Genomic DNA, 16,437 nt, shown 5'->3' on the forward strand with positions numbered 1-16,437 from the left:
ATGCGTTGCCCACAGATGTATGACAGTGTAAGTCACTGGCCGGTGGCCGCCGGCGAGCACCACCAAAAGTCGCAGTCAACACAGCACGCCGGGGGCCGCTCTGCTCTCTGCCATAAAGGTGTGTCAAGTTACAAGTGCACCAAATGTAACGTCATTTTGTGCCTGAAAAGTTGCAGCAACTATTTTCTCCAGTTCCATCTCAAGTGGGACTTACGACCTCATGCACGTCAGTTTGCCAGCTTTGTGCTCCAAGTCTTGGCAGATGGACAAAATTGCTTACGTTTTTTCAAACGCTTTCCTATTTTTTGGCTGCACATTTAGACTGACAAACACAAATAAAAACAAACAACAAATTATTGCTTTCCTCTTTCGTATTTTGCCAGTTAAAGGGTCAAGGACGAAGTGAAAAACTATTCAAGCGACCAGTTTGTACAAGAGAGGATAAAACAAAGAAAACAAAGCACTGGAAAAGTCGACACTGGTACATTTTTAACAACGCGAACGGGATTTATCGTGTAGTACAACAAACGAGATTCTCGAACTCTACGCAACGAGTGCCCTATGCGCATATTGGTGGCAACTCTCGACATCCGAGGGGGCACTCGTTGACATCGCTTCGGAAGTGCACCACTTGGCGCACTTCACTAGCTGACTTTCCCCTTTGGTACTGCGTTCTTCGGGACGTTGGCATTTTTCTCTTTTGGCGTGGAAGTGCTCTTTTCCGACTCCTCGTTTTCTTCCGTCACTGCTGCAATGCAAGCACAAAAAAGAACGCACTCTCAACAACTGCTACAATAAGAATAATTTTCATACCACAAACACCACGGATCAAGACTTGCAGCCTCACTAGCTGCGAGTTGCATTGAAGACCCTCTTTCCTTAAGTTCAAGTTCGAAACCTTTATAACTAGTCGTCATTAACATGATAAATAGGCAAAGTGATGAGACGTTGGCGGCTCCCCCAATATATTTGCAATCAGGTTCAACGGTTGCCCTCTTCAATGGTGTACTGTTTTTTTTTAAGCCCTGGTGTTTTTAAACCAGGGACAACTTTCAGAGGAATTTGTATTCTATTGGTATATTCATAGTCTCAATAGAGACATATATAGGGTCAAAGAACAAGTACTAAATCCGAAAGTACTGTACTTACCGGGCTTAGTCAAGCCAAACTATGTAGCGATTCTGGCTGTAATTATCTAGTAAATGTCTTACGGCAGTAAGGCATTGACCTAATCTAAGCTAATAATAATGAGACTTCTGGTCAATTAGTATTGTTGCCAGTTTGCTCCTGTAATGCAGATGAGGTCCTGAGGCTTTCAGGAAACTAGGGTAGAAGCTTTTCGGATGTAGGTTTCCCTTTTCAAAAAGATCATCATCATCATCAACCTGACCACACCCACTGCAGAGCAAAGGCATCTCCCATGTCTCCAATAGACCCTGTCCTTTGACAGATGCGGCCGCCGTATTCCCGCCCACTCCTTAATCTCATCGGCCCATCTAACATTCTGCCACCCCCTGATGCGCTTGCCTTCTCTTCGAATCCAATCCGTTACCCTTATGGACCATCGGGTATCTAGCCTTCGCATTTTTTGCCATGCCCAAGCCCATTTCTATGCAACCATTTCTGCCACGGCAATTTTTGTTTGTTTATTAATCGCTAGGAAGTTCTTACTGCCTGGTTGTCCGCCCTCTGGGGTATCAGTTTGTTCTTCCTCCTCCTTGGTAGTAGTAGGCTCTTGCGGGTGGTCGTGATCAGACTTCGTTGCTGCGAATGATGGAAAAGTGATCAAAAGACGCGAGTACATGTGATAATGAGTGACTTTTATAGCAAAAAATAAACAGACAGTGAGGTCTGAAGGCCGGATTCAGCTGGCGCAACCTGCCCAAAAGCCAACTCGACTCAGAACCAGCCTTTCTAAAGGAAATTGGTTACACTTAGTGAATTAAACCTAGCCATTCTTCTTATAAGGCAGGCTGTAAAAATATTTGTGACTGCGCCAAGAGACTCCTACCAGCTCAAAGGTTATATCACTCTGAAAATGAGTTGTCTTCTTTAGGGCCGTTTCTTCTTTTATCTAAGGCATTCTGCATTGGAATTCACATACCAGCAATATCATTGTAGTCTAACGATGTCTTCCAAGGTGCAGTACCTCGTCCGAAAGTATAGCCTCAATTGCTGATGACTGAAGTCAACGTGGTTTTGATACAATCAACAATTACCACGGTAAGCGGCTTCTCGCCTCCGAAGATTGAGCTTATTTGTTAGAAATGAGCTAGAAAATTCGCTATCCGCCCTACAGATCGTTACCGCAGATCCAGAGCACGAGAGTCATCAACTGGAGAAATAAGAATGGAGTAGAGCGCATTTGACCGGGACTCTCAGATCAATAATGACAATTTACCATTAATGCTCAAAAGAAAAGTAAATAACCGCTGTACCTTACTAGCACTGACCTATTGGGCAGAAACGTTGGAGCTATCGAACAAGCAGGGAGATACGGCAAGAACAATAATAGGTTCAACTTTAAGAGACAAAAGAGCAGAGTGGGTGAGGGGTACAAACTTGGACTAATGACGTCCTATTAAAAATTATGAAGAATAAATAGGCTTGCTCAAGGGTGGAATAATATATAACGATTACATCCGGAACCAACTCCATTTGTGAATTTCCCGCTTTTAGCAATTGGCTGATGCGATGCCACGCCCTAGACTAGAGCCGTTTATCAAACTTGAGCGTAATGCGTGGCGTAACTTCAGTCAATGGTGAAGGGCGGGAAATTTAGAAATGATATGAAACCAGTTGCAGAATCTCTCTATTATACCGGCCCAGTGCATGCAATGCTAAGGCAAGATAATCGATAATCCTTAACAGACCGTAATCGTAATCGTAACGAAACGTAATCATAACGAACCGTATGCCCAGAGAAGGCAAACACAGCCGGAGGCGGCACAAATTTAGATGGGCGGATGAGAGTAAGAAGTTTGCGGGGATAAGTACAGGGTTATGTGGAAAGGTACACATGTGTGACCTTCTTGGTTAAATTCCTTTTTGTAGCTTAGTGTTCTGAGAACCGCTGATCTCGCTTCAAAAAGCCGGGCGCTGCATCTTACGTTACCATAAATTGACTCTTCCGGACACAGATCTGATCTGGATTTTTTTATTAAAGTAGTTCGGTTCGTGCCCTCTGTGTAATTTACCTGTCGCTTAAAGGTTTCTTTCTCAGTGCCGGTTTTCTTAATACTTGGTGGTTTGTTTTCAAGTTGTTTTCGGGCACTCTGAGTAAACGCTAGTTCTGCAGAAGTATTTAAATAACTTAGCTTCCTAACTAGCGTTGTCAATTTTTTGAGGTTATTGATGAAATATCCAGTCAGAGCTTGCCTTGTTTCGAAAGGTACCTTGCCCATGGCCCTCTTTGCAGAATTTTTTTACTTTTGGCGAGGGCACCTATTGGTAATCTCCCAACGGCACATTATTTCTTGTCCTGACGGAACTCCTGGTCTTAAGCACTCAGAGGCATTCACGAAAGTAAGCCCTGACACCATAATTCCTTTACATAAAGCTCTATGTACTTTTGGCCTGTTGTACTCCCCTTGCTTTTTAGGCTTCATTACCGCAGCATCCCTTTGCCCTTTCTCCCAGGTAGCCTTTTCGCGTTTTTCCACACCTGTTCTATGTACAAACGTTAGCGCAAGATAAGAGACAATCACAAGAAAGGTGGACAAGACAACACGCGCTGTCTTGTTCACCTTTCTTGTGATTCCACACCTGTCTTTCGCTTACCGATACCACAGGATATGCGTACTCGGGCAGCCTGGGCATGCAACTTTTTTTACTCTAAGCTCCGAACCTGTGGAGACATAACCTAATGAAGCTGAACGTAAAGCCTATTACAGGTCCTTCTCCAGAAGTGCCAACCGTGTATTTAAATCTTCCTGGCTATCTGCTAATAGTACAATATGGTAAGCATACATACATTAAACCCGGAAGCCTGTGCTCTACGACCATTCTCACCTAATTTGTCCGAGATATTACGATGCACATTTCTTCCTTCTGACCTTCTTTTCATATTTGTCTTATAAACAAAACGCTGAAGAACAATGATAAGCGTGAACAGCAGCAGTTATAACTTTCAACCTTTCCTTAGTATTTTATTTAACTGGAGTTCTGTGGCCCTTTTTTTCCTTTCCAATGCAATTTCAACTTTATTAATATTTTCTTTACAAATTACGGAAACTTATGACCAAAACCTTCGTCTTTGAGTATATAGCAACGGAGCTCGCTGTTGCGTTGTCATATGCAGTTATGTCTAGGGAGGCTATGTACAGAGGCCTGTTTTAAGCCCTAGCTATTTCTATGAATTGGGTAAGCACGAAGTCGCTATCATCTAAGCGCTTATCGTCTCTTAACCCGTTCTGATGTTCTCCCTTTATCTTGCTACTTTCTGTTCATGTCTGCATTTTTAAATTCCCTCCTGCATTGCCAGCTTGCATGTAATAGCACTTATCCTAACCTGTCCGAAGTATTCTACGCTGGTCTTATCTTGTTTCTCGTTATAGATCAAGTTCGTGCTACTCTTTCGCAACCTTCCAAGAATTTTCTTATTCGACATTACCGATCTCAATGCATTTAATTACGTTTCCTTGTGATTACACAAAGCTCTTTAATCACGTGTATTTTATATTAATTTATCCCCGCGTTATTGCATTCAGATATATTCCCTTCTGCCTTTTCACTTCACGATTGTTATGTTCTGATCACCTTTCCGTTATACCGGTCTCTGTAATATGCGTTTCCACTTATGTAGATTACCCAATCGTCCACCATAATTGCGTCAGTTATGACTTATGTGCATTTCAAAGCGCCGTCGCCCTCTAAACAGTTTCCTTGAGCGCTTTGTATCAGTTCCTCTTTACCCAGTGATGATGTATGCACTGTTTCAGAAATTTTTAGCCCCACCTTTAGCTGAATACCGAACTTCGGCCTTCCAGCAATCAGTGGACAGCCTTATTTTACCACGGACGAGGATTTCTACTCGAAGCTTTCTTTTGTTGAGCATGTATCTTGTATTTTATATCTCATACATCCTGAGAAAGCTGCGCCTTGGTTGTCTTTATGCTCTCTCGAAGCCAGCCATCACTTTTAGGTTGCCTTTTTTTCCCTTATTCCGCCAGCTTTGTACTTTCCTCGTCCGATTACAGTGGTTGACCACTTTTATTGTTGCAATTGTTGACAGATGAGCCGTTCTAATTGATTATAACCCCGATCTTCCATTGGGCGCTTCTCTATTGTTTCCCCAGCGCCTGCTGCTTTTAGCGCAATTTTTACGTCGCTCAAATTCGTTTCCTGTTGGTGTTTCCTTTTGAATTCCTTGCATTGCTTTTCTTTACCCGGTGTCCTATCTGCAGACTGTTGTGTTTGTGATCACTTGCGAAACTATACCCTTTTTGCCTTTCTGCGAGTTTGCATTATATTTCCGCGACATTAGGCAATAGCTAATCGTCATGTGGCTGTTGCAGGATCCCCATGAGATTTGTTCTTCACATTGTGGTTCATTATTACAATAACTAGGTTGTGTTGCTCAGGGCCTTCAAGCACTACCTTCCCCTTACAATCTGTGCATTCATCCACGATTTTATATGTGGCCATTGATATCCCCCAATAGAATTGTCCCCGCCCCATCTCCAAACTGTTTCGTATCGTCATTGAGACATTTTGCTTAATCCTTGTTTTCTTTCCGAAGTTTTTCCGTGTTCATAAATAGGCCACACTAAGCCACAACCTTTCCTTGAAATTGTTTCTGATCACTAGGCATGTTTTTATCACAACTTCGCGCTCGCTATATCTTCATGTATGTGCCCACCTCATTACGCCCGCCTGTATAAAACTTCTACAGGTGGTAAACCTATTGTTGATGTTCTTCTTATTTTTTTCTACCAGCCTCAGCCTCCATCTTGACTTTTTACATCCCTGCCACCTGATCAGGCCATGCGCAGTCTACAGGATGCACTACGTAGGGTCTCCGGGATGAAGCACTATAGTAGCTTGCACTTTTTAGGCATTTCTATTGTGCTGTGTATTTAGCTCTGCAATTTGACACTTCAATAATGGTGGTCACAGGAGGGACTCACTCGACGAAGGCACGGTGATGTCGTTCGAAGCCACCGTGTCTGGTTCTTCGGTAGTTGGCGGTGGCGTTGTTCGCCGCTCATTGCGATTATTACCGTATCCCCCTGGGTAAGGCGGCGGCGTTTCTTCTTCGTGCTGACCGTGTCCCGGATCGGGACGAATACGTCCAGCTGTTCAAAAATATGTTTTTCTTAACTTTTTTTGCCTCTATTGAGCACAGCGTGTCATTAAGACCAAATTCTACCTGAATCAACACGTGATTTCTTTAGACAAACGACACGATACTGGGTCGCAACGCCCGAATTAAAGCAAAATTTACATTCAGAAGTTTTACAGAGAATAATTTTATGGTAGACAGTCCAGGAAGCGCAAGACGGCCTTCTGAACTCATAGGCAAAGCTCCGCATTGTGGTGGCATCGCGAAACGCCGCTAAGGAAGAAAACTGACCTGCACTATTGGGCACCCTGTCGACGTAGAGTGGCCGTGGCCCGAAACATCGAATAAAGAACACGAAGAAATATCTGGATGCGTATTCGCGAAATCAACATGAATAATGCACAGCAGACAGCTTCGCTCTTTCGTGGGGCCAGGCACTTTCAATGAGTAATAAAGGAGAAGACGTGCCTTCATATTGGTCCAAGCCAGCGCGGAGACAGAAGCCTGCTTGGCTGACGCTATAAACCATTCGACCATTGCCGCCGCAAGGTTGCCAGTCGGGCTCATGACTAATATAGTTATTAATGTTTTTTGGGGGAAAGGAATTGGCGCAGTATCTGTCTCATATATCGTTGGACACTTCAACCGCGCCTTAAGGGAAGGAACAAAGAAGGGAGTGAAGGAAGAAAGGAAGGAAGAGGTGCCGTAGTGGAGGGCTCCGGAATAATTTCGACCACCTGGGGATCTTTAACGCGCACTGACATCGCACAGCACACGGGCGCCTTAGCGTTTTGCCTCCATAAAAACGCAGCCGCCGCGGTCGGGTTCGAACCCGGGAACTCCGGATTAGTAGCCGAGCACCGTAACCACTCAGCCACCACGGGGGGTCGGGCTCATGAGGGGCAAATACCCAAATGAGCCACGTACTGGTGTTCGGAAGCACTGGTGATGCGGCCCGATGATGTGGCTGTGTTCATCCAGAGCCACTGTGCTTTACATTCACATAGACACACCATAGAAGCGCTCGACTGCTCGGATGACGCCAGCAAATTGCACCCAGAACAGTTAGCGAGTAGGGGACTGAACCCGTCTCTATGGCTGAAGTCGAACGAGAGCCATCGAATGACACAATCGAGACTGATGCGAATAGTGTAGCTGGCAGCATCTATTACTCGTCTGGTGGTGCAGTGAACCTCAGCCAAGGAGCGAGCTTCCTAAGAAGCTACCCCCGTATCTTACGTAGAATTTTAAACAAAGAGCATGTTGGCCACCACGTCAGCTTTTGCGGGATCACGTGCGGAATCCGAGCTAGATTACTGTTTCATTGTTGCTAGGGCGCCAGAATGCACTAATATATAGTTTACGCCAGCCATGCTAATGAGAACTACGCCATTTCTAATTTGCATGCGCTCACCACAAGGCTGCGTACCTTAATGGTATTAGGCGTTGAAGTCTTCAGATAAAATTTAGGAGCTCCATACGTACAGTGCTACGCTGAACAGTGTATGGCTTGTGTTATGCAGGGTAGCTCATCCTTGGGCTCAGGTGGCCACCACCTTGGGTGCGAGTGTGTGAACAGCACGGGACCTCGCGAGAAAGACCGTAGTCCTTTGTTTAAGAAAACACGGTAGATATCGCTTGTCCTTTTTTTCTCAGTTATTAGCTCAGAAACGACGACTGACACCTGTGAAGAGGAAGACTACGTCGCTTCGCATTCGCTTTTGGGGCTCGAAATTGGTGTGTCGAGAATTCGCGGCCCACAGATGCATATCGTTAAAGGTCAACTTTTTGGGTCTATTTTGCTACTCACGTTTATTATTAACCTTAACGAAGCATTGAAAGTAGGTTCAGTTCACTGTAATAATTATTCAAGCGAGTCAGACAGGCGTGCTCTTTTTGCCAATGCAGACTTTGGTGGAGCTGAACATTTTACTGTGACAGGTTATAAAAGGGCCCTGAAACCCAATTTTCTATCATAAATTTTTTATTACAATTTAGATTCCATGCGTTAAAATATAATTCCCAGAAATTAAATATAATTTGGTCGGAAACGTCATTTTAAGACCAATTCCTTTCGTATCCTTTGCAATCAGCTGCTGGCCTGGCGAGCCCAACGTCTTAACAGAAAACTGGCTGGGATTTAACTCAGTTATACCTAATGAGAACAGCAAAAGACCGGCCTCTATAGCTCTGCGCAGTCGAGCCCCCCACGGCTCCGAACGAAGCGAGCGCGGCGGGGCGCCCTGTATAAGGCTAACCACGTGGTCATCTCCCGTGGTACGGTGGAGGCTCGGCCAAGCGGTGAGGCGAGCGGTGCAAGCTGTGGCCAGTCACGTGGTGTGACGTCAGGCGTGTGAAGCGTGGCTCAAGGTCAAAGAAAAACCTTGTTGACCTGCGAATTTTGTACCTCGGAGAGTGGAGCTCTCGCTCCAATACCCTTCTCCCGTCATCTGCGGTGCGCTGTTCGCTGTGTTGTAGTACTGGCGCTCCATGGACGGCGGACGCTCGAGAACCGTTTATAATTGAGGGATACGGAAGCAATTTTTATTTTCTTTCGCGAACATTTAGCGTTACATGCGAGCTTAGTGGTATCTTGTGAGCAGTGGGCATGATAGCGGAGCAGGTTTCGAGACAATCAAAGCAGCAGAAATCGCCGGGCCAAGTTGTATTTTTAACTAATTCATTTGTCAGCACGACATTCATAATTTATCAGAGCAGTATTCTTTTATTGAATTTGTAACGCGGCATGTGCAACTGAAGGAAATAGCAATATCGGAATGTGAAAACTCTTCAAGGAAACGCCCAAAGGATCGAGGAATCTGCTTCCGTACCGAAGATAAAGATTGCGCTTGAAGCTGCAAGAACTTATTTTTTTTACTGCTTTTTAAATCTGCCTGCATAAGCATCGTGGCCGACGTGCTACCCTGCATGCTCCCTATTTTGCGAAGCATTGATTTTTGCGCCATCTGTATGACAGGAAATAGCCTCATTATTGTTATGAAGCACCGTAAATTATTCTGACGCAAAGCAACCACTGTTATGTGCAGCCCGAGCCTCAATAAAACCTTTTAGTTCTTAAGCGTCCTGAAGGGCTAAAATTTATACTCAAATTAGCACACAACAGCCACAGAAACACTAATGCAACATGAATGAAAAAGAGGAAGTCTTCAAATGGGACGGTTTAGTCACTGCATACATGCCTTAAAAGCTGTGTGCGTGCGCGGGTGCGTGTGTATGTATGTGTGTGCGTGAGCGCGCGTGTGTCTCAGATGAAGACACCATCTTTCCTGGAGGTTTTTGTGCAGTAGAAGCGTGTGGGTGGGTGCTGGGAGCATAGTGGGTGCCTGCTAGTGCATTCAGCAGCTGGTGATCTGGAGAAGGTGTCTTCCGGGCCTCGCGGTTGCCTGGAAGGTGACCCGATCCGCAAGGGGTGTTTGGGTGGACACTGACAAGTGCAGACGGGCCACGACTTTAGCGCCGAAAGAGGACTGTAGAGATAACGAAATAAAAGGGCCGAAAAAAAATCGCCCATTGTTCATCATCCTGGAGTGGCTAACATAAGCGCAACTTTACGTCACGAAGTTAGAGCCCTCGAGAATAATGCATTTCCAATCGCCGTCGCGATGTTGCCTTGCACGCAGGTAAGGACGGGCTCCTAGCGGACGCAATTCCCTACTGGGTTCTGTCGTTCCGCGTTTCAAAACTGGCGCGTACCGTTTTACGTTCACCGTTCTAAGCGCAGATTTAGCACCATGCCTTTGTCTTTCTTGCGCACAATTGCGTTCACCGGTAAGTACCTGCCACGTGAGCAGTTAACGCACACGGTAAATGGATACTGTGGCGCCGCTTAGCAGCGTGCATATACGCGGCGCTCTCCGAACCAGCGCCACACTTCTTTGACGTAAGATAATTCGGGACGTCTCGCCTTGCTTTTCTTCCTTTCATGAAGTACGCGTTTGGCTTTACTCCTCCTTAGCTCTTTGTCACCTGTTTCGCATTTGCGATGTTATTAACGTTATCGCGGATGCGGTCATCGCGAACCGGTGGATCTTGTCATTAAAAGTTAGCTGTGTAAAACCTTGCCACGAATATCCGATCACCCTGCGCCCTGTTCCCAGACGCCGGACGGAATGTCCGCATTATCTTCACATGGTAAGTCTCGTTTCACCTATGAGCTAATCTTTCTGTCTGGTGCGAATTTTTATGTGTACAGCCTTCACGGTCAGCTAGAAATCCTCTCGCAAAGATGCACTGAATGTCCAGGCAGGCGGCCTTATGGTGCGAGGATATACAACAACTGGTCCAACCTCCTGAAATGTCGACACTTTCCAGCGCCAGCAGCTTTTGCTTCTCCCGTAGGGCATATATTTCTTTCTGCTCACTCTTCTGTAACGTTAAAATTCACGCAATGACAGGCAAGACAGATTCCCAACTATCCAACCAGGCAGCCACGCAGACAATACACAGCCAGTGAAATATATGAGAATGCAAACTTGCTGTAGGAACGGATCGACATGAAAAAGCGCGAAATAGTTTTTGGAAAACCGGTGATGTTTTCTTTTCACTTTTACCTCATCCGGCTTTCTCCACTACTTAATTTTCATTCAATATGTAATCCGTTCCATACTGTCGCTCACATGCCCGAGGTGCGGAAGAATTGCGAATCTACCAACGGTGCTTCTTCTCCTAAGTAGCCTGCAACGACACAATCCATAAATATTTTACCTGTCTCTGCAGTTTCCGAGCGTCTTATTTCAAGTATGTTTCAGAGATTACTGACATAAACTTAGGATACTGCCTTTACGTCTGCGCTGTTTATTGTCAATACTTATTCACTCATGTATGTGGGACGAATACTACTGCTATCGTGCGTCGAAGGAACTAGAGTCGTATGTCCTGCGACCTTGTATCCGGCATTGCAGACGACGCGGTGGAGCGTATATTCTTGTGGCGTCGCACAGCTCTTAAGTATATCTATGGCATTCCGTAATCGAATGACACGCTCTTAAATTAGTCACTGAAACACAAATCTGCACAACGTCGAACATCAGGCGATGACTCATTTTTCTACAAAACTCCAGGCTCTGAGTCGCTGCCGTTCGAATAACACCGTGTAACTGCAGTCTCTCAGGAAGCAGTGACACGATGTAGAACGGGATTGCAACGAGACATCCTGAGTGGTCCTAACACATTAATGTCACATGCGCTTTACCAAAGGCCGAGAGGCAGAGGATAATCTTTATTTATGTAAAGTAATTACACTGGCGGTTCACACAGGCCAGGGAAACCAGTGGCGAATACGGCCCTCCAGGCCTGAGCAATCAGCTGGCGCTGAAGCGGGAGCTCTATGTGAGCCACCTTCGCCTCCCAATGTTCATGGCTCAGTTCCTGTAAACTTTAGGCTTTACGTTGCCTGGGGATGTACAAAACCATGTGTAACAATTTTTATTTTTATTTTTTTTTACCAAAAAGAAAGACAAATCGTCGTCATCACTACAACCACGGCAGGGCAAAGGCTCCACCCATATCTCTCCAGCGAAAACTTTCCTGTGTACCAGTTGCGGCAGCCTTATAATCGCAAAACTCCTGACCTCTTCCACCCACCTGGATTTCTGCCAGCCCCGATACGTTTCGCTACTCGTGGCATCGATTACGTTGCAGTTAACGACCGTCGGTCATCTTTCCTGCTCTTACATGCCCTGCCCACGCCGAATTCTTCTGGTTAATTTCGGCTAAAAGTGGGACGACGAAAAACGAAATAGCAATTTTAATACGAATAGTAATAAAAAGTATTAAGTTCATCACAGCAGACAAGCTGTCCGTAAACTTCGCGTTGCACGACAGGAACCTGCCTGCGAGTCTTATTTTTTTTTTATTATGAGTGCTTAAAGGAAGCAAGTTTTCCGGTCTCGGAATCCCGCGTTGAAAATGAACAAATATTTCAGGTAGAATAAATTCTGCGTACCTCTCTGGAACAGTGCTCGTAGTAAATTTTTCTCTTGGGGCAATCTGGACAAAGCGCAAAGATCTCCGCACTGCCTCACCATGAAGAATATCCGCGCGCTGCCCCATAAGAAAATACCGAAAAACACAAACGAAAATGTTCTGTTTTCACAAAAGATTTCCCTGTAGTATTCTGGGACCTGACGACAAAATTTCTTGTAGTAACAAAAGGATTTTCTGCAGCTTTGTACAGTCTCCTACCGCAACGACAAAGCCACTTCGGTTGGAGCAAAAGACAACCTTGCAATACTACAGAAAAATCTCTCGTAACGACAGGTCGATACAAATTTGCATTTTGGAACAGGCACTGTCATATGCTTCGACTGGGCTCGCTTGGGCAGGTACACGTACGCACCCCATAAATGAATAATATCATCATTATGAACGGCATAGCGTGAACTCACCAAGGGCGTCGAGGATTAGGTAGGAAAAGATTGCCGCGAGGAAGAGGACGCAAAGGGCTCCCACCATGAGCCTGCGTTTGATGTTGGAGTCCTCGGCCGCGTGCTCCTCCAGTCTGCAAGGCGCAATTACGGCAGGAAGCTCGCAATGATGAAAGGCTGGTCCACATCGAAGTGAAACCGAAGCATAGTTGCCCACTTCGTATAACGGTGCATATGAGTGCCATTTTGCAGAGGCAGATAAAAGCCACGTGCACTTTTCAAGATCGAAGAGGCGCAGTTTCAAAGAGAGTAATGAGCACCGCCAAGAAAAGCCGTAACTGTCCTTCGCATTGCAAATATACTGTTGCAATTAACATTGGTCCCTTTTAAATATCCACTTTTGATCGCAGCTGCACAGGTTGGCATTCTTCTCTTTAACAATACGTGAGGGGTTTTCCCCTCTATCACTTGCACGGCCTCTGTAATTTCCACCGAAGGGGCCGCAGTCACGCTCCCAAAATTCAACGATGTTCATGACTTTTCCCGGAGGTGCCCGCGGATTGTATTGAAAGTGATTAATCACTTGGTTAGAAGCGTTTATTGGCTCATGAGCAACTTTATCCACGCTTTGTTCTCCTCCCTGTAGAGACAAGGCGTAACCGATATGGAAGCTACACCGAACGGAGAAAGAAGTAGGAGGTTGTCCTGAATGCATTGGCATTAAGTGGTTGAAAATAAACTTATTCTGCCGAGACCTGGACTGCAAGTTTTGTCACCGAATATTTTTGAACACTTTGGATATGATTTATTCTCCTGTGGTATGCGAAGTCTAACATCCCGGAGTGGCACACTGGCTAAGAGGAATGCTGCTGTGGAGGGTTTCGAATTACCAAGGAATCACTGGGGCCCTTTGACGTGCACGTACTAACACAGCAATCGGTCTTTTTGCAATTCGCCTGAATCGAAATCAGGCTGCCGTGGCCGAAATCGCATTCCGGGAACATGCGATCAGCAGCCCGACGCTACTCCACTGAGTAACTTCGGCGCGTATTAAGGTATGAATATTTCTGCTGAAAAAAGTGATTCATGTATGTGTTCCTGCTTATGCAACATTTCGCTTTTTGAGGAGATATATTTCAATATAGAAATACGTATCAAATTTACAAAGTGCGGAGGATAATTACAGCACCCTTCTCTCCCAAATATGAGGATTTGTATTTTGGTTGCTTTCACAAAAGCACTAAAATAAGCTTCTGATTGATAAATGAGCGTTAGTTCCAAGCGAATCCGCTCGTATTTCTGACGCAACCTGTAACACTGATTCACCTGTCATTGACACCTCTTGCAGAAGAGCGAAACAACGCGACCTTCGCCACGTTCAAAGAGTGCTGCGCGGACGGTAGGTGAGAACATCTTTGTATGGCACTAAATATGTTTCGCACCTGTTATTCTGTTGCCCGACTCATAGCGCAAATATTTAATAGCCCAGTCTTGGAAAAATGTAGGCAGAAACAACTCCTCTGTACTGAAAGCGACGAACACGTTGATCAGTTGGTACCGGCATTTGGGTCGCGGATCACAAAACGCGCTCACTTCTACAGGGCACACGAAATGTCTGTATTTGCTTTCTCCCCCCCAAAATATATATCCCCGGTTATTGTCACCAATCTTTTAAAGTTGTCTAGTTGGTCTTTGATAGCACCATAGAGAAACACTAACTTCAGAACAGAGAACACAAAGGCTACACCACGAGGCACCACGCGGAGATTTTAAACTGAGATTATTTTCGATAGGGCGCATTTTGATAAGCACAAAATAATGCAAAACAGAAAATGCAAAAAACGCAAAGAAACACAGCAATACACCAACAAGAAAGCCAAGAAAGCTTGAAATCAACCTTGACTGAATCAAAACTTTTTCCACAATTAAGTGACGTTTCTACTTTCTGAACAGCTAGCAAACCTTTTTCTCTTTCAGTGAAAGCCACAGGCCGGTCGTTTATGATCCTCCCGCCGCTTCTGAATGAAGCCACATAAAATGCTTCCCACATGTCCCTTGATACCTTGTTCTTGGATGTGAGAAGAATCGAAGTCCTTACCAGCCAAGGTGTACACGTACCCTCTTCGCCAAAAATAACCAGGCTTCCAGGTTTTCTTCCCAGTCGTATAGCGGAACACTTATCGCACCAATGAAGCTATAAGTTACTGTGCGGTAAGCAGAACCCGTTTCCTCACTTTCCATTACCTGTTGGTTTTTAGGGAAGCGGTAGGGGCTCCACTATATAACGGAGAAGCAAACCATGCCGCAAGGTTACTTTTGGCAATGTGCGGCGAGGTTGCCAAGGGCGTTGACTAGAGAGTTGTATTTTTGCTCTTGCAAACTTTCATTTACGCGCCTTCTCCTCTGGCCAACGTACACCAAGCCAGAAAACACGGTTGGAGTCACGGTTATTGGTAACAGGACAAGTTTCTGGCATGTTTTGAAGGAGTTGCCTTTAAACTTCGACTGTCTTAATGCTTGGCCTATGTTGGCCTGACGGGAAGGTGCCTGAATAAAAGGTTTCGAGAGCACAATTACAACAACTCTCCAGTCAGCGCTCCTAGCAACCTCGTATTACATAGCGCCATAACGCCAGGCATACGTGTAAAGCTTTACTGGAAAGGACGTTGCTTTTTATCGAACCCAGGAAGGAGGTCGCAAGGGAGTTGTGTGAAGCATTTTCTATGGCTTCAGTCGTAGGCGGCTGGCGGTTCGTAACCGACTCGACTCTGACTTTGACTGAAAACGAGAAAGGTTTGTTAGCTGCTCAGAAAGTAGAAACATGACTTGTGCGGAACCGTTTGATTCATTCAGCGCTGGTTTCATGCTTGCTTGGCTTTCTTGCTGGTTCACTGTCGTGTTTCATTGTCCTTTTGTGATTTCTGTTTCTCGTTACTAGTTGTAGAGAAATATCCGCCCGGTCCAATATAAACTCAGTAGAAAGTGTGCGCTCAGTGGCTTGTGGGGCACTCCTCGTCCTGTGGGTTCTGAAGTTAGCGCTCCTATCTAATTTTCCTCTTGACTTCTATTCATTAGGGTTAGATTTGGCATTTCCTATTCGCTGCCAATCAGAGAACTCCACTCAAACCTTAACCGAAATATGCCAACCCCTTGTGGGTAAAGAGGAGGCTAGTACTTCTTTAGACAGAGTGACAAATACTTCTGGCTTGAAGCCCTTACGGCTCATTTAGGAATATTGGTACTGCCTTGGAATGTTATACATATACTTACTCTTGTGTTTGGGCTAGAAAGAAAGTAAAAAAAAATTGTCAGGCAAGTCTGTACGATGTTTATTTTTAAAAAAACAATATGATGCTCCCGTGCTCGGCAAGCGTGATTAGGAATCATAAGTAGCAGTTTACCATTCCTCATATACGCGTATACGTGAACTTCTTCACAAGAGGCTTTTGAAAGTAAAATTCAGATGTGATCAGTAATATTAAGGCAACTTCTATAAAGCTGTAAATTTTAAGTCGACCATCATCCAGCCCAAATGTCCGTTTAATATTCAAGGAAGCATATAAGAAAAACATTCCGAAAGAAAATAAGCAAGTTACATATTCGCGCTTGTGGAGTGATCCTCGATTGCATGCGTCTGAAATATTCTGTTTCACACAGATTTGACGAGTAATATAAGCTATCAAAACCACCTCCGCTGGCTGGGGGATCTTCTTTAGGAGCTAGCCGGGAAGGCCCGTCTTATCCTGTAGTCTGAAGAGCATTTGCTTC

At 45.1% G+C, this 16,437-nt stretch overlaps 1 protein-coding gene across 1 annotated transcript; it reads right to left on the reverse strand.

The window, feature by feature from the left end:
- Nucleotides 1–466: 466 nt before the first annotated feature.
- On the reverse strand, nucleotides 467–13,143 carry LOC144134919 (uncharacterized). The gene is made up of 4 exons (XM_077667724.1): nucleotides 12,691–13,143; nucleotides 6,129–6,296; nucleotides 1,672–1,764; nucleotides 467–748 (listed from the first exon to the last, which is right to left on the reverse strand). Exons 1-4 carry the CDS (start codon nucleotides 12,755–12,757, stop codon nucleotides 645–647), a joined length of 432 nt encoding a protein of 143 aa, XP_077523850.1. The 5' UTR covers nucleotides 12,758–13,143; the 3' UTR covers nucleotides 467–644.
- Between the last annotated feature and the right edge of the window lie 3,294 nt (nucleotides 13,144–16,437).

The sequence above is a fragment of the Amblyomma americanum genome, chromosome 5 (assembly GCF_052857255.1).
Source record: "Amblyomma americanum isolate KBUSLIRL-KWMA chromosome 5, ASM5285725v1, whole genome shotgun sequence".
Lineage (NCBI taxonomy): Eukaryota > Metazoa > Arthropoda > Arachnida > Ixodida > Ixodidae > Amblyomma > Amblyomma americanum.